Raw genomic sequence first — 19,426 nt, forward strand, 5'->3', positions numbered from 1 at the left:
TCCTGAGGGGCCGAGGGCATACCCTTGGGAAGCTTTAAAAAGCCAAGAAGGGCAAGGGTCGAGAGGACACGTTGCTGGCAGCATTGTCACAAGCACCCTGTCTATGTCATCAGGCTCATCAACTGAAATCGATTCCAAGAAGTTGCAGCAGACATTGCACTGGACACCTCATTGGGGACTACAGTAGATGTGGATAGGGCATCAAGATGGTTACGGTGGTGAGCAACTTTACCCTCAAAGTGCCTTGCAAACAATTCACAGTGGGCCTCCAAAGGGTCTAAAACTCCATTTCCTGGAGTTGATGTCAACAGACCCCTGACAATATGGAAAAACTCCACAGGACGGCTACCTGAGGATGCGATAGTAGCAGAGAAGTGGGCCTTCTTCGCTGCCCTCACTGCCACACAGTAGGCACAGTTATGTTTTACTCGTGCCAAATCAGCCTCACAGCACGTCTTTTGCCACTTGTGCTCTAGTCGTTGTCTAGCCTGTTTCATTGCCCTTAGCTCACTGGTGTACCAAGGTGCAAACTGGGCTCCACCATGCCAGAGAGAGCACACAGGGGCAACCGTGTCAAGAGCCCAACGCGTCTCGTTGTTTCACAGTGTGACAACAGGTCATCTGCTTTATCAACTGGGAACTCCCCCAAGGCATTCAGGAATCCTGTGGATTCCATTAGTCTCCTGAAGTGGACCATCTTAATCTGTTCACCATCCCTGGAAGAGAGGATTGGAGCCTTAAGTCTAAAGTTCACCAGGAAGTGGTCTGACCATGACAATGGGGTGACATCCACTCTCCCTATCTCCAGACTACCCCTTCCTCCATCTGGAGGAAAAACCAAGTTGAGGGTGTGCCTGCCAGGGTGTTGGGCCAGTGACAACTTGAAACAGCCCAATGGTCATCATGGAGGCCATGATATCTGAATCTGGAACACTAGAGGCAGCCTCAGCATGGGCACTGAAATCACCCAGGACCATCATTCTGTGCTCCTCCAAGCACATCCGAGACAGTCTCTGCCAGCTTGGCCAGAGAAGCTGCCAGGCAGCAGAGTGAATGGTACACTAGCAGCAACCCTAGCTTACTGTCTCCTTGGCCTGACATTAGGTGCAGGCCTTCACAGCCAGCTCCAAGATAGAGTGGTTTCCTGGTGACAGAGATGGAAGTTCTATAGACTACAGCAATCCCTTCCCCCCACCCCCCAGCCCTGTAGCATGCGCTGGTGTTGCACCGAGTACCCAGGTGGGCAAAGCTGTGTCAGATCAACTTCTCCCAGCTTACCCACCCAGGTCTCGGTAATGCACACCAAATTAGCATGATTGAATCATCAATAAGTGTGGTCTTATTGTGTACTGATCTGGCATTTAGCAACAGTACACACTGGCCAGTGGGCATGGCAGATGGACAATGAGAAACCTGCTAATGGGAGGAGAGGAAGCAAGGAATAAGGTGTAGATAGCCTTGCCTTTGACTTCTATGGTAGCTCACTACCTTCCCATGGCTATACCTTCCTCAATCCAGGATCACTGAAATTGGGGTGGCATCACCCATGCCCCTCCTTACTAAGACTCCTCCTAAACACTTGATATGGACCCAGCAAGAGCCCACCAACAAAACCTACCTGAACCAATTATCCCAGTAGGTTTCTGAGAGAACTGAGAACAGTCAGACCCACTCATTATCTTCACACAGGACACATCTACTCCTCCCGCCCCATCTCAAACACAGTGAAGGCCAGCCTTCTGTCAGTTACAGACTTTCACTCTGAAGGCATCCGGTGACTTTCTCCTAACATTCAGTTCAATGCACAGGGTCTCACCCTGCACATGAATTACACCCTCCCTACTACCAGTCTCCTCTAGATTTTTTTCCTTTAAAAAAATAGAAGGGGATAGCGGCCTCGCCCTCAGGACTCCTCAAGAGACAACTCCCTTTGGTGTCACTCCTTTGGTGGCAGACCTGTCGGTGACAGACCCACTGCCCAATGGCAGTCAGGCTTTTATGCCCAGCCAGGAGCTGATGCAAGAGGCTGCAAGACTGACTGTAGCCTCTCTCTGGATTCAGGGTCAGGTAGGGGGTCCCAGTCCTTGCAGCACTTACCAGGGATCTCAGCTGTCTTGAGAGACAGCAACCCAGAGGAGTGAGTAAGCAAGCACCCAGAAGCTTAAGTACGCACTCCCAAGGCAGGTCAGTCCCTCAGTGCTGCAGCTATTTGCCATATGATCATAACTATATGGCCTCCAGCTAATCTGGAGATGCTGAGGGCTGAGTTGGAGCCTGGCTCGTCCCAAATCTTTAAGAGGTTAGAAACTAGGATGAGCATGTGAAGATGCTTTGTAAAACTTCCTTAACCTGGATTATGACATAACTAATTACTGCTCACTACAAATTCATGAGGTACAGTCTTTCCTAGAGTGTACCACTTTAGACTGTAGGTAAGAAAACTAAAAAAAACCAACCAGCTTTTTACTTCCTATGAGTACTTCCTATCTTGGTTCTCAAAAGAAGAACTCATTTTCCAACTAATTTTTGAAGGTTGGCCTGCAAAAGACAAATCCCAGCATGTATAAAACTAGCATATTAACAAGATGGGTTGCTCTCTCCCTGATCTGTTTTCTACATGCAGGGAGCTCATGTGTAATGTCACCTCCAGCGGTCACTAGTTGGGAGTGCTGAGAGATCAGAACAGGTAGCCTGCCAACTGTTGCTCTATCAAGACTAAAGTTCTGCCATCCCTGTTTTAATACGAGCCTAATGATGATTTCCAGAGTTTTCAATACACTAAACATCACAAATATTATAATTTAAGAAAGGTGTGGTAATGTGAGCATGTACATGTGGCCTTCTGTTAAAGAAATGAAAACATCAGGTGCATAAAATGTTCAGTACCTTTATCAAGAGATGCTCCAGCCATGTGATAAAAACTTAAAGCAGTATCCACATCATTTATATTTTTCAGGAAAGTGAAGAAGTTCTCGACCTCCTCAAATGTCAGTCCCTGCAATATGAATGAATATGCTTTCAGTTTAGGATTTAAATAAAGAGAGAGGATAGTGAAACTGTTAAGTGTTTTCATTATCATCACAGGCAAGGAGTGGCTAACCATTTTTCACCCTGTCACACACTACTAAAGGGAAAAATAAGTTCTTGGAAAAACCAAAGCTTAGCATGAATGTGGGTCATAAAGTAATTTCTTTAGAGGGGAAAAGCAATATGAAACAGGAGGATCAAAGCTACAAAGAATGAAGAAAGAAATAAGATTTTTCTGATTAAATATTTAGTTATTACTATTTATTAAATTTCTTACTTGCCTTCTACAGTATCAAGGTGACTTACAGATGATATTTACAAATATTTAAACATCATAATATAATGTAATGTAACAACAGTATTTATGTAAATATTTATAAATATACAACATTTATAAATTATACAACATTTGTACTTACAAGGATAACCAGTGTGGTATAGTGGTTAGAGCAGGGGTAGCCTATATGGTGCCCTTCAGATGTCATTGGATCAACCAGCCCCAACCAACATGGCCAATGACAGATAATGTTGGGAGTTGTACTCCAGCATCATATGGAAGGCATCACATGGCTACTACTGTTGGAGTAGGACCTGGGACACCAGGGTTCAAATCCTAACTCAGCTATGGTGCTTACTGGATGACCTTGGATCAATCACCATCTCTCAGCCTAATCTACCTCACTGGACTCTAATCACCTGAAAAAGCTCTAATAGATAACATCAATGGTATGCAACAAAGGTGGAAAGGAAAGATTTCTTTACTGCCTCCATTCTCCCGAGCAGGCATGAACAGCAACATTCTCCACTGTTCGGCTGCATTCATTGGGTTTTTTTAATCTACCTGAGCTCAAGCTGTCTCCCAGCCTGCTTCATTGCTCTTAGCTCCAGGATATCACATGGAGCTCTCTAAGTTCTGCTAAGTGACAGAGTATGCTCAGGAGCAACTGTGTGAATTATCAGGGTCATTCCACAAGACTTCTGGCCAGGTTTTCATCTGGAGAGCCTGCCTTATCAGCTGGAAAATCCTCCAGAGCCCTCTGGAAACTATTTGGATACATTAGCTTCTGGGGGTGGACTATCCCAATGGGTCCTCAGAGCTGATTTTTTTTTAATGGTTATGGTTCCTTTAGACAAAGGAACCAGTGTAATCCCCTCCGTTTCCAGATCACACTCTCTCATCCCAGCCAAGAAAATCAAATCCAGGGAGCGTCCCAGTGCATGTGATGGTCCAGTTACATGTTGGGACAGCCCAATGTCTGTCATGGCATCCATGAATTCCTGAGCCACCTCAGACAAGGCAATCTTGGCAAAACTGTTGACATCACTCTAATAAATAACCTGGGGGTCCTCAACACCACATCAAAGATTATCTGTCAACTCAGGTAGGGAAACTACTGGGCAGGAGGATGGCTGGTAAACCAGCAGTATCCCCAATTTGTCCCAACACAAGACGCAAACATTTGAGATTGAATTCCTAGAGATCACAGTCGCATGCCTCTCCCTGATGCTGAACTGAATAGCCAAGTGGGCACAGCTGAGAGAGACTTACTCCCTTGCTAACGCGCCCATGTCTCAGTTATACGTATCAGGTTGGCCAACTGATCCACTATCAAATCATGCATGAAGGAGATTTTGTTATAGACTCTAGCCTGGCATTCAAAGCAGCATCAGAGACCCAAGAGCTGGTTGGGTGATAGGACAAGCAACAAATCTCCAAGTGGGGGAAATCATTAAGGGATTGAAGCAAAAGAAGAAATATGCTGGTTACAAGCATTTTGTACACATAGAGCTCCGAGGCAGGCAGATAACCATAAATGTTAGCATGGACAACCAAATCCAGACAATGAGCGGGAATGACAAGCACTATCTGTAATAGATGGCTCCTCTAATTTAATTATTGTATAACTCTGCAAAAAGCTGTCAAAAGTTTGCTATGTGATGGTAAATACAATTGGCTACTCTTGCATTTGTGCTAAAGTCCATTTCAAAGAACAATTTGCCCCAGAGGTTACTAATGAAGTGGCCTTCTAGTATACGGCCTTGAACATTAAATATTTGTTCTTCAGTCTTGGATGTTATACAATTTATAAAGAGATTTCTTGTAAAAGCAGCCCACTTTGACTATCTCACACACACAGTGACAATGAGGGGCTGCTGTGGACTTGTCCATTAAGATAAGTTTTACTAAACACAACAGTAGGATGGTCATCTCTCCAATGACAATTGAAAAAGTTTTTTCTTTTTTGAGGTATGTTGGTTTTCACTCTCTTTCAATGAGAGATGGAACTTGGCTGCTTATTAGAGGTCATACACTTGCTTTCCTAGCCCTACTCTCTCTCATTCCACCCCACCCATACACATACACACACACAAACACCTCAGTGTTATATTAATATAAATTTCACATAACACAAACCCAGGGGCACAGAAAACAAACCATGGCTAAAGTCACTGAGATGTCATTACCTAACCATGGTAAAGAGGCAGAGGAAATCTATTTTTGAGTGGGGAGGCGTTCTCTTAACCAGGATTGGAAAACCTGTGGCCTTCCAGATATTGTAGGACTACAACTCCATCATCATTAATCATTGGTCAGGATGGCTGGGCCAATGGGATTCAGAGTCCAACTGGAGGGCCAGAAGTTCCCTATCCCTGTTCTTACCTCAACTCTTGGCCAAACTAGCAACATGACTACAATGGTCCTGAGGGCACTAACAGTCACACGTTACAAAAATATCAGGTATGCAACGAAGCAGAAAAAGGGTAAAAACCTGGAAGAAAGCGAGAGCTGTTCTTTGTAAACAAAGCACACAATTGCCCCAATAACTGAAGCATTAGGGAGAAGCGGAGTCATATACAAAGAGAGGATAGAGCTTCCTGGCATAAAGCATAAAGCAAGCTCACAAAAAGAAACATTAAGTAAGGGCTCTGGCTAATCCAGAGAGAGAAAATGTAATAGCAGGGATGACTTCCAGATATTAGCTGATAATGAATGAAATCACACATGCTTTCATAGTTAAAAGCAGACAAGACCTCTGAACAGTCCTGAAAATACCATGCATTAGTTGCTCAAGAAGACATAGTCCTTCCTACAAGCTATTAATGAACCACCATTCCAGTCAAGTGCCAAGAATTGGAGAATTACTGGAGAAATATTTTATTGATGCCATAAAGCTAAATGGACCTTCTGAAGAACTGAAGTCATCACCGACACTGAGACTCTTCCAAACAGGTTGGTTAGCTCCAGTTTAGAGAGGTACATTTTTTGCCTTGTAGGCTTCCCTGCAAAACCATTCAAGCCTAGAGATGCCAGGAACAGTATATTTCAGGCATCATTAGCCTCCACTAGCTTTATAGGATGATCCCCAAGTGACTTTGCTAGTACCGGTATTAGTTCAGTAAAATGCAGCCTGCGCTTGCAGAACTGTTTAGGCAATGATGCCATATAGCCCAAGGTATTTTTACTTGGCACCAATTAAATTTGAAGGAGTCTTAATTTTGCCTGTTGTACAAAAGGCTTTGGCAAGCTTGCTTGTGCCATTGTTTCCTTCAGGCACTTTTGATGTGTAACTCTATATAGCAAGTTATGATTAGAATATGTAAGTTAATCTTTAGGGGAGAGTGTTAATGTGCAGAGGAGGTGCAGCTTGGTATGTGATTAGTTAACACATGCCCTGTTGTAGGGTCAGGGGTTTTCAATCTGAGTACCAGAGATCCCTCATTGAAGGATTATGTAAGGGTGGAAAAAGCTTCCCTGAAAGGTCTTGCCTGAAGTTGAAGTGGAGGCTTGGGCTCATTCTGAGTGCTCTTAGTGGACAGATGATGATGACAACCCAATATAAACTGAGTCGGTGTCTTAGAATATTCCCCAGAAATTCCTTGGCATATATGCTGGGTATTCTCAGCAGATAAGTTAAGCAGACAAACTTTTTTGCTTTGAGCAAAAAGTTTGAAACCCACTATTTTGGGGCTCATCTACATGGTTTACTGTGTATTTGGTCTACTCACACCTTTAAATTTGCATGGTTCACATGACGTTACTGTCATGGCGTCTTCACCCCCACAGGGCACAGAGACCATGCTTCAGACCCAATTCCCACCCTTAGGGCAATTGTTCTGGAACCCAATCACCACAGTCCCCTTGCCAAGGCTGTGCAAACTAACACCAACCCTGCAAGGTAGAAGATAGGCTGCCACCACCCCTTCACTGGTTCAACTCAGAGCTAGGGGAACTCTGAGCCCAGAAAAATAGGTAAACCAAGGTCCTATAAGACAAGAGCCAAACTTACATTCCTTGTCAAGAAACCTCTGGTAAAACCCCACAAAATAGAATTAGGCTTAACTCCTTTTTCCTTTGGTAGTTGCGTAGTCGAATGGTCAAGGTGCTGAATTCAGAACCACCCTTACCCTCAAAGAACACACCAAGTTAAATAGAAGTAGCTTTATTCAAAAATATAAGTGCACATTAAAATATAGCAGCAAAACAATTCCTCAAAACCACACACCCAATCAGGGATTTAGGTATACACAGAGAATTCATACACACAACAAGAAAATAATAACCTAACTAGCCTGTCTACTTACTTAGGAGGTAGTTGGTTGTAATCTCATCTCTCCTCAGAGAGGATAGCATCAGGTACAAAGCAGTGGAACCCTACTTAGGTGGCCACCAGCAAGATGGACACCCATAGGCATCATCCAGGGAAACCCTCCAGAGGGAACAAAGGCTATGGGTCTCAAGCCCTATACTTAAGGAAAAAGAAACCCAATGGTCCAGCATTAATTAACCAATCAGGGGCTTACTGATGTAATCCCTTCTCGATGCTTCTTCACTTTTTCACGCCTTGCAGGCCCCCCTCGCAACTGTGTTCTTAACCTTCACAGGCCTGCATGGCCTTGAGTACCAGGCTCTCACTGATAAGCACAGATAACCAGGTGTTTCTATTCAGGCCTCCCTAACTGACTTCAGCTGGAAACGAAACTTAACATTTTTGCCTTTCCAGAGGCCTGTCTTCTGACAAGATGTATCTCCCAGAGTTCTTTGCACTGAGCCATGCTATTAAACATCAATTTAACAATTCATAGAAATACACAAGTTCATGACAGTTACCAGCTAACAGAAGCTATCACATAGTTTCCCCCCTGTAAATCTGTACTAATCCAATCCACTGATAATACAAAAAGGGAAGAAAAAATGTCTTCAATCCCTTTCTCTAGTGCTTGCAGATGCTTTGCTCTTTAGGTGGGTGTGTCAATTGTTCCCCTCTCCACACCCATTCCTTCATTTTATTTCCTGTAGGCTGACAAGCAACTCTCCTCCATTCTACTGGCCTTTTTTATGTTGCTGCAAACAGCATCTTTATTTTCTTTCCCCCCTAACTTGTGTGCAAAAGTATAACATTGCTCAAAAAAAGATTTGTATTTCAACTGTATCGTACCAGGGAAAACACATATATTCACACTTCTGGGTTGTTTTTAAAGCAACCTACTGCAACTGGTAGAACAGATGGAGCAGCTCGGTCACTTTAGCAATCAGAGGGAGTGGAAATGTATAATTAGAGGGTGGGGCCACAAGGCAAAAGAGACACTAATCCTCCCCAGAGGAATACCCGCTTGTGTGAATGGGAAAAAGCGATTGGCAGCTAACATTGAGCAGGAACTGTCGACAATGCAAATGAAAATCAAAGGTAAAATTTCCTACAAAGAAATGTTCTCATGTAGATGAGCCCTTGGAATAATTCCCAACCTTCTGTTTCGTTTTTAGGCAGCAATTTTACGCACATTCACTGGGAGTAAGACCCACTGAATACAGGGTGATTTAATTCTGAATAATCATGAATATATTTGCTCTGCTAATGAATTCAGTATTTATGTTGATATACTCAATGATTCAGCTGCCTTCTACCTTCTCTCCTTAATCTCTTCCTTTGGTTTGAAACTTGCAGCAATTATCTCACTTGTCACCATGGTTATTCTTTTCATCTTGTTGTCTCCAGGAACCACTCAGACCTTGATCTCCCTACTAAAGATCTTCCCCTTTCTGACCATTGCTTTGTCACTTTCAGTACTGCACACTCTCTGTTGTCCCTGTGCTCTGCTTTCTATGACCTGCAATATATCAATGCAGTGGCGTTCTCTGAAATACTGTTCCCTCTGATCTCCTTTGCCACTTTCAGCTTCATAATCTCAACCTTTGACTTGTTTGCCCAACTCTCCCATGAACTGTTTGCTCCGGTAGTGCCTATCCTTGGCTTACCACCTCCACTCAACATCTCAGTTCATGCTCTTGAGCTGCTGAGCACCTTTACAGGAAACAAAAAGATCAGGCAAAAAAAGAGAGATTTGTTATCTCTTCCTTCTCCTCTGCCATCTAACTGGCCAAGCACCATCACTACACCATCCAGGGTGCACCCCATTCATTTGAACAATAGGGGCCTTTTCTCTACCTTTGATATGCTTTTATATTGTACCAAGGCCTACTCTTCCACCTCCCTCTTCCTTACTTTTGATCAGGACCCCACTGCCCTTTCATTAATAAAAATAAAGCTATCCATATTTCTCTTGCCTCTGCAACAAATTTATGTGGTGGCCTTAGGGTAAGCTGCTATTTCAGGCCTTCAGCCTAATCTCCTGAATCTTCAATAATTCTGACCTAGTTTGCACACAGAGCTTGGAAGATTACTTTAAAAAAGTAATAAATTACAGTTACAATTACATGGCCCAAAAGTGTAATTACTGTTACAATTACAATTGCTCTGAAAGTAACTGATTACTTTACTTTCCCCCCAAAGTAATCACTACAGTTACATTTCAGTTACTTTTTAAAAAAACAATGCCTACAAGGTGCTGGCCTTGGCTGCTGCACATCTAAGTAGCCTACAACAACATTAAAAATAAACACACACGTACAGAGGTAGTAGAATAATTCTTTTTATCCATGATAGCAATGGTGGTCTCTCCGCTGGTAAGGGAGGTGGGGAGGGACGCAGAGGCCACTACTCAGATCTTTGCACGTCAAACCAAGTGCAACCCCCCCTCAGCCAGCAAGCATAATCTCTCTCACTTAACCACCTCCTGGACCCTGCCCTGCCACAAACTAAGGGACACTCACCCAAGCAAACATTTCCCCCTGAGATGCAAAAAGGTTAAAATACTGCAAATGCAGCACAGTAACCAGAGAGGGTGGTGGAGGCCACTTTGTGTACCAAGTACAAGCACACACATGTTGTCATCTTTCACCTCCACAGTTCTTTATCTCCATTCTGCTGCTGCCTCCTTCTCCTCCTTTATACATGTTCTTGCCCTCTGGCTCCTTTTCCCCTCCACTCCATTTTTTTAAACAATTGTTTTCTCCACTCCACCCTGTCTCACTCTCCACCTCCTTCCTTGTCGCCTCCTACCCACCACAGACCATGATGATAATGAAAGTTAAAGAGTAAAGCACAAAAGCAGGACTATATAGCTCAATGTCAAGAAGACTAAAATAATCACAATAGAAGATTTATGTAACTTTAAAGTTGACAATGAGGACATTGAACTTGTCAAGGATTATCAATACCTCGGCACAGTCATTAACCAAACTGGAGACAATAGCCAAAAAATCAGAAGAAGGCTAGGACTGGGCACGGCAGCTGTGAGAGAACTAGAAAAGGTCCTCAAACGCAAAGATGCATCACTGAACACAAAAGTCAGAATCATTCAGACCGTGGTATTCCCGAACTCTATGTATGGATGTGAAAGTTGGACAGTGAAAAAAGCTGATAAGAGAAAAATCAACTCACTTGAAATGTGGTGTTGGAGAAGAGCTTTGTGCATACCACGGAGTGCGAAAAAGACAAGTAATTGGGTGTTAGAACAAATTAAACCAGAACTGTCACTAGAAACTAAAATGATGAAACTGAGGTTATCATACTTTGGACACATAACGAGAAGACATGATTCACTAGAAAAGACCGTAATGCTGGGAAAAATAGAAGGGAGTAGAAAAAGAGGAAAGCCAAACAAGAGATGGCTTGATTCCATAAAGGAAGCCACAGACCTGAACTTACAAGATCTGAACAGAGTGGTTCATGACAGATGCTCTTGGAGGTCACTGATTCATAGGGTTGCCATAAGTTGTAATTGACTTGAAGGCGCATAACAACAAACAAAACCAGCAAATTCAGGTCGCATAATTATAATTGATTGGGAGGTCTGGTGCAACAAACATGCTCCCCCACCAAAAAAAATCAGATCTTTTGAGGAAAGTTATGGGAAAATGCACTGGAAAAGTGTGGGAACACACTTGCTTTGACAGAACATTATCCCACTTTCCTGCAAATAAATGGGAATGAACATTGTCTAATTTCACTGCAAACAAATTGGGATGAATTCTCAATAAACAGGTTGTCTGGAAGTGCTCCTGATTCTGATAATCTAGAGATGTACATTTCTGAAGTGTTGATAACTGAGAATTTACTGTATTTCTAAGAAGCATTCCATGCCAAGCTTGGAAAACCAAGGAGATATAAAATGTAGACAAAAATACTTTTGACAAAATGCTGTTTATCCTTTATATCTATAATTAACAATACAGCTGAATGATGTATGTAAAGTATTTTTTCTCTTTCCCTTTTCTTTTTTATTAGTATTGTAGAATGCCTACTGATTATTTGTTATCATTTTGGGCTGATTACCTTCAGCTATTATATCACCAAAGCTGCATACACATGATAGATTTAAAGCACATTTCCACCCCCACAAAGAAGAATCCTGGGAATTGTAGTTTGTTAAGGGTGCTGGGAATTGTAGCTCTGTGAGGGGTAAACTACAGTTACCAAGATTCTTGGGGAAAAGCCATGTGCTTACATGTATGGTATCTACAGGGAGACTCTTACGGACTGATCCTATACTTCCAGAAGTAAATCTCTATGACTCCTGTGGGAATTACTCCCAAGTAAGTATGCTTGGGATTGCAGCTTTTAGGTCATGCTTAACAGCCACCTTGTATCAAATTGAACAGATACAGTTTCACAATCAGATTTAAACACTTTAGCCACTTAAACTGGTCAGAGTGTTATTCCCTCTATTTCTGAAGCTCAGGCTGGAAGTGTTGTTGCTTATGTAGCCATGGTATCACCATCCATACCACAGCATAATGAGTATTAGTGGGCAAGACGGAATACAAAAAAAAGTGAGAGAAAAAAACAGAAAGGGGATGACTTCCAAAACAGCCCAAATGAGTACTGAGCATACTCTGTTATGGAATGCTGAGTCTCTGTCTCTGTCCCTCTCTGTGTGTGTGAGTGTGTGTGAGAGTGAGAGAGTGAGAGAGTGAGAGTGAGAGAGTGAGAGTGAGAGAGTGAGAGAGAGTGAAGAGAGAGTGAGAGAGAGTGAGAGAGAGTGAGAGAGTGAGAGTGACCGAGAGGAGAGAGAGAAAGTTTTTTATTTAAGCCACTCAGAGACTGGCTGAAGAGGAGAACGTGTTTTTTTTTAAGTTCTTGAAATTAAAATAGAACATTGCATAGGTTCACCGGGAGGGGGGGGAGCTTTCTACATATCTCAGCCTATATAGCTTAGTAACTGGGTAGATGGTGTCTAGGGAAAGGTGAAACAGGAAAATCAATCTGCTACAGATGGCACCATGAAGAGGGATAGGTGAAGGTAGAAACTGATGTTAGAGACTTTAAAGACATTTTGAAATCTAATTTGGTCTAATTAAGCAGCCTTTGTGAGAAGTTGACTTCAGATGAGAAGGAACCAAAGAGATCTAAATGCAAATGAACGCTTAGGAATTTGGTTTTAAAACAGAGCTTGGAAAAGTTACTTTTTAAAAAACTTTTTGAACTACAACTCCCATCAGCCCAGTCCAGTGGCCACGCTGGCTGGGTTGATGGGACTTGTAGTTTAAAAAATTAACTTTTCCAAGCTCTGAAAATTAACTTTTCCAAGCTCTGGTTTTAAAGGGCCAGCAAGAGAGAAAAAGCACATAAGCACAAGCAGTGGCGTACCTAGTGTATTTGACACCCGGAGAGGATCATTTTTTAACACCCCCCCCATATGACAAAAACTTCCTCCAAGTTCCTGCAGAAAAAAGCACAACCATTTATTCAATAGTATCGACTTGAATTTATTTATTTATTTATTTATTTATTTATTTATTTATTTATTTATTTATTTATTTATTTATTTATTATATTTCTATACCGCCCAATAGCCGAAGCTCTCTGGGCGGTTTACAGCATAAAAACATCCAGCATACAATTAAAAACATATATCAAACACACTGAAACAATATAACAAAATAACTAAACATAGTTAAACACATGGACACGACAGACACAGTCCTAAAATGTTAAGTATAAAAACGTATTAAATCAGTTAAAATATTAAGCTGTTTAAGATGTTAATGTTAAAATTACTAAAATTAAGATTGTGAGTGATAGATGTAGGTGCTAAAAGTAGATATTAAAATGTTAAAATGCCTGGGAGAACAAGAAGGTTTTTACCTGGCGCCGAAAGGATAACAATGTTGGCGCCAGGCGTACCTCATGAGGGAGAGAATTCCATAATTTGGGGGCCACCACAGAGAAAGCCCGTTTCCTTGTTGTCACCTTCCGGGCTTCTCTCTGGGTGGGTCCCCGAAGGAGAGCCTTTGATGTTGAACGTAGTGTACGGGTAGGTTCATATCGGGAGAGGCGCTCCATCAGGTATTGTGGTCCCAACCCGTGTAAGGCTTTATAAGTCAAAACCAGCACTTTGAATTGAGCCCGGAAGCATATAGGCAGCCAGTGCAAGCGGGCCAGAATCTGTGTTATATGTTCACATCTCCGAGTTCCTGTTAACAATCTGGCCGCTGCGTTTTGCAAGAGCTGCAGCTTCCAAACCGTCTTCAAAGGCAGCCCCACATAGAGAGCATTGCAGTAGTCCAATTTTGAGGTTACCAGTGCATGGACAACTGAAGCAAGGTTTTCCCTGTCCAGATAGGGGCGTAGTTGGGCCACCAACAGAAGTTGATAGAAAGCACTCCGTGCCACCGAGGCAACCTGTGCCTCCAGTGACAGGGATGTTTCTAAAAGAACTCCCAAACTACGAACCTGCTCCTTCAGGGGGAGTGCAATCCCATCCAGGACAGGTTCTCCCATCTGGTCAGGAGAACCACCCACCAACAGCATCTCAGTCTTATCTGGATTGAGCTTCAATTTATTCGCTCTCATCCATTCCATTACTGCAGCCAGGCATCGGTTCAGCACCTTGACAGCCTCACCTGAGAAAGATGAACAGGAGAAGTAGAGCTGCGTGTCATCAGCATACTGGTGGCAACGTACTCCAAAACTCCTGATGACCGCACCCAGCAGCTTCATGTAGATGTTAAAAAGCATGGGGGATAATACTGACCCCTGTGGGACTCCATATTGGAGGACCCAGGGTGCCGAGCAAAACTCCCCAAGCACTACCTTCTAGAGACGACCCGCCAAATAGAGCAGAACCACTGCCAAGCAGTACCTCCAACTCCCAGATCAGCAAGTCTCCCCAGAAGGATACCATGGTTGATGATATCAAAAGCCGCTGAGAGATCAAGGAGAATCAACAGGGTTACACTCCCCCTGTCTTTCTCCTGACAGAGGTCATCATACAGGGCGACCAAGGCTGTCTCCGTGCCAAAACCGGGCCTGAACCCGATTGAAATGGATCTAGATAATCGGTCTCATCCAAGGAGTGCCTGGAGTGCATTGAAGGCAGTGCATTCTCTCATTATTCAACAGTTTGAACTTTGATCCTTTGGTTACAGTCTGATATAATAATATTTTATGTAAATAATTGTCCAGTAACTAGATAAGTGAATTTTAATAAAACCGAAACATCTGCAAAAGGTACAATTTAGGCAACTACTAAATCGTAACCACTGATGCAATGTTTTATTTTCTTGATTTGTTCTTTAGTTTTAAAACAATTAACAATTAAAAAGAAGAATAAATTTCAGTTTTAAAGATATTATTCAAATTCAGTAAATGTATTTCATGTATGAACTAAAATGTGCATTTACCAAACAAAAAATATTACACCGCGCAGTTCGCACTGTTTTACGTGTTTTAAATTTTAAACACAAATAAAAACTAGTGGTCATATAGAATGACAGAATTGAAATAACTCAAGTTCTGTTTCTTCGTCTTTACAATCACTGTGCTATCATTGTTTATTTTGAATCTACTGTTTAAACGCAGGAATATGTAGTACCAACTACCACAGAGAGAGAGAGAGAGAGAGAGAGAGAGAGAGAGAGAGAGAGGAGAGAGAGAGAGAGAGAGAGAGAGAGGGAGAGAGAGAGAGAGAGAGAGAGAGAGGAGAGAGAGAGAGAGAGAGAGAGAGAGAGAGAGAGAGAGAGAGAGAGAGAGAGAGAGAGAGGAGAGAGAGAGAGAGAGAGAGAGAGAGAGAGAGAGAGAGAGAGAGAGAGAGAGAGAGAGAGAGAGAGAGAGAGAGAGAGAGAGAGAGAGAGAGAGAGAGAGAGAGAGAGAGAGAGAGAGAGAGAGAGAGAGAGAGAGAGAGAGAGAGATGGGGAAAGCTTGCCATCAATCAAGAGCTCAGAGTGATTCATCATACAACAGATACACATTGCTATGTTTAGTCACTATATAAATGGTTTCTCCCCACCACCCTAACAGGAAGAGAGGCGCTAAAGGAGTGGACCATTATGAGAGAAGGAACAGATTTTTCCAAAGGAATTTGCAGCAAGGGAAATGACAAGGGATGGTGATTTGTGATTAAAGTTCCTCACCAAGGGCTGAGGGAGAGAATCAAAGAGAGCAGAGGCCCCTTTGACCCCCTGCCTTAACACTGCCTCTGAAGGCAGCACTTTGTGGGAAGTAAGACCCACTGGACTCAACTGACTTACTTATTCTTTTTTTGAGTTGACACATACAGGATTGCACCGTAAACACAGACATTAATGTGATTTCATTGTGAGGATGTTTTGGAAGCTATTTTAGGGGCTATAAAGCAAGGTAGAGTTTATTCTGAAAAACCTTGAAATCATGATGTTATTGCCAAAGCTGCAGGAGATACCTGCAGGAATACTGTATGTGTTCAAGCTACAAAGGTTTGTTGGAGTGGGGAGCAGAGAAAATGACTGGAGACCATTGCTGAAGAGGAGGAATGAAGTGAAAATAAAAGGCAAACTCAATAGTAAGAAATGTTGGATGTTGTATCTGCGCAAGCAGATGCCCAGGATGCAGATCAGTATAGTGACAGGCTAGATGCCAGTTGAAGCAATGAGCCGGACAAGCAATAAGTTTTAAGAGTTACTTTACTGACAATATATTACAACTCTCTCTGTACAAACTCCTCGACCCCCACACTCACAAGTGTCTGCTGGCCCTCTATAATAGATAAGGCCCAGCTACCCGAGCCTAGGTTGCTTAGCAACGTGTCCTTGAAGATGGCTCGAGCTCTGCCAACTTTCGCTTCTAAGTCACGTAGCTCACTTGTGGAAATTTAACCTCTGCTTTCTCGGTTTAATAGCCAACAAGAAAAAATGTCCCTTGATATTGCATCCAAGACCAAGTCCTTGAGCATTCAAGGTCTTGCCACTGAATGTAAAGAAGGTAGATTTTTTAAATTAAAACTAGGGAAGGCTTTAGACGTGGTTTTTGGACTGAATGAAGGCACAGAACCAGCTCAGGAGCCCAAACTTAACAGGAAGCCTTTCCTCAGAATCCTAAGTAGGGTGAGAGGTTAGTCATCGTTACCCGAGAGGTAATCTGCACATGCTCAAAGATACTCCTTAACATTATTTATTAACTGTAATACTATGCTGCCCCATAAATTAGAGTTATCTGGATAGTGTATACAAAAAATTGTTCATAAACAAAAATTAGCAATAAAAATTAATTACATTATGAAAAACAGTGCAGCCAAGATGAAGCAATTAAATTAAACTCAAAAACTGGTCTTTTACAGCTTTTCTATTTTTTTAAGAAAGCCCAGACCTTAAAATTCAAATGCCCCAATGCTGGCACAATAACCAACATTTTTAAACCTAAGCTCTGGTTCACACTAAACTTTGAAGGCAGCAATGCCTAACATAGAAATGTAGACAGTACACATGCTAAGCCTGATTCTGGAGTATACGAGGAATAGCCTGGCAAGCGTCAGAGGCGAAAGGGGAGAAACTCGAGAGAGTGCTAGAAGGAAGTCCCTGAAGAGGCAGAAGCTGCTGGTGAAATAGAAGTAGGCTGTCCAGGATGGGCTCATTTCCTTGGGCAAGCCTGGCAAGTGTGCAAGTTTAACAGACTAGATCAGCCACACAGGGCCTTCTCTCAGTCCCACCAACGAAAACAGCTAGGTTGGTGGGGACTAGAGAGAGGGCATTCTCAGTGGCGGCCCACTCTCTGGAACTCCCTCCCGTTCGATCTCCGCCATGCCCCTTCCCTGGATACATTTCGCCGAGCCTTAAAAACCTGGCTCTTTGGACAGGCCTTCGGGATCCCGGGGTGGGCTAATTTTTCTACGATTGTTTTAAATTGTTTATTGATTGCCCTACATTGTTCTATACTGCTGCTATTTAAAATGATTATGGTTGACTGCATTGTATTTTATTCTGTATTTATATTGTATTTTATCAATTTCAATGTGTACGTCGCCTAAAGTGGCTTCGGCCAGATAGGTGACACAAAAATTAAATTTTACTTACTTACTTACTAAAGAACTGGGGACGGGGTGGTCGTGTGTGCCAGTGGAAGGAGGGCGTGTGGAACTGAAGCTGGTAGGAATAACGTCCAAGTCAGTGCCCAGCTGGTTTCAGACTAGCATTTCTGAGCCACTGAGAAGCGCGATACAAATGGATTCAGTACTGGTGGTGGGACCGAAGCTGGGGGACGGGACGGTGGACGGTGGAGAAGCGTGTTTTAAGGCCACACTGGACGAAGCGGAGCTTCCTTTTGAATAAAGCTTGTGCACCCAAAGAATTGCGCCTAGGGGAACAATCCTGTACACACTTATGAAGGAGTAAGCCCCACTGAACTCAGTGGGATGTGAATTTAGTAGGCACGCCTAGGAATACTGTGTTCAAGAAACTGTTTTTTTAATGAGAGTGGAGCTCTGCTGCACCAGATGAGCCGCTTTTGCAGAACAGAGCTAGAAAATGCGGTCATCACGCAAGCGGGACAGGGTGCCCACTGCTACCAGAACAGAGGGCATAAGTCATCCAACAGTTATCTTTGAGCCACAGTCATAGGGGATGGGCGGCGGCGATGATGATGGGTGGTGGCGGTGATCGGTGCAGGGGGATGGGCGGTGGTGGCAATCAAGGTGCTGGGGGGATGGGCAGCGGCGGCAGCCGGAGGTGCTGGGGGGGAATGGGCGGCGGCGGCGATCAGAGGTGCTGGGGGGATGGGCGGTGGCGGAGGCAATCGGCAGCAGTGGGGGGATGGGCAGCAGTGGCGATTGACGATGGCAGCAGGGGGATGGGTGGCGGGAGGGATGGGTGGCGGCAGCAATCAGTGGCGGCGATCGGCAGCAGCGGGGGGATGGGCGGGGGCGGCGATCGGCAGCAGCGGGGGGATGGGCGGGGGCAGCAATCGGCATGGGGGCCAGCAGGATGCGCAGAGGACAGCAGGACACGCAAGGGGGGTGGCAGGAGTTGCGGGGAGCACGAGGGGGGTGACAAACAGGGCGGCAGGACACATGGGGGGGCACACACACACACACACACACACACACACACACACACAAGCACACCATCATCACTTACCTCCACAGCTCTTCACCTGCATTCTGCTGCTGCCTTCTCCTCCACCATCCATTTTTTTTCTCTCCAGCGCTCCGCGACTCCCTGCCTCTTCACCTCCTCCCTCGTGCCTCCTGACACAGAGCATGAGGGAAGAGTGAGGCTGCGCAAAAGCGCAGTGTGAGGCACATGTCTTGTGTCCACCAGTCACAGGAGCTGAAGACTTCCTCTTGCTCCCACCCCAAGTAACGTCCAAACCTAACGCTGTAAACGTTAAAGTCACGGCTGAAAAGTAGGGAAATTACTAGTCGTTCTATTACTTGCAAAACGTAATGGAATTACCCATTCGTTAGTTTAAAAAGCAATAAATTACAAGTAACTCATTATTTCTAACGAGTTACTTCCAAGCTCTGTTTGCACATCATGCTAAGCCAAACCACAGTTTCGCATGAATGTGTGAGTGTGCAAACTGCCAGAGAGGAGATTATGGCCACTTCACTCCTCCCCTGTCATTTTGCTTCTGCATCATGCTGAGCTAAACTATGGTTTAGCCTAGAACATAAGAAGAGCTCTGCTGGATCAGGCCAAAGGTTCATCTAGTCCAGCATCCTGTTCTCATAGTGACCAGCCAGATGCCTGTAGGAAGCCCACAAGCAGGAGTATAACAGCACACTCCCCTTTCGTGATTTTCAGCAA

General features: G+C 43.7%; 1 protein-coding gene across 2 annotated transcripts in view; it reads right to left on the minus strand.

The window, feature by feature from the left end:
- Positions 1-19,426, minus strand: part of MICU1 (mitochondrial calcium uptake 1) — a 203,303-nt gene that overhangs the window by 41,439 nt on the left and 142,438 nt on the right. For both annotated transcript variants that reach the window (XM_061635302.1, XM_061635303.1), the window contains exon 10: positions 2,887-2,995. In XM_061635302.1, the coding sequence (XP_061491286.1) occupies positions 2,887-2,995 (109 nt within the window). The remainder of the gene's footprint in view (positions 1-2,886; positions 2,996-19,426) is intronic.

The sequence above is a fragment of the Rhineura floridana genome, chromosome 7 (genome assembly GCF_030035675.1).
Source record: "Rhineura floridana isolate rRhiFlo1 chromosome 7, rRhiFlo1.hap2, whole genome shotgun sequence".
Classification (NCBI taxonomy): domain Eukaryota; kingdom Metazoa; phylum Chordata; class Lepidosauria; order Squamata; family Rhineuridae; genus Rhineura; species Rhineura floridana.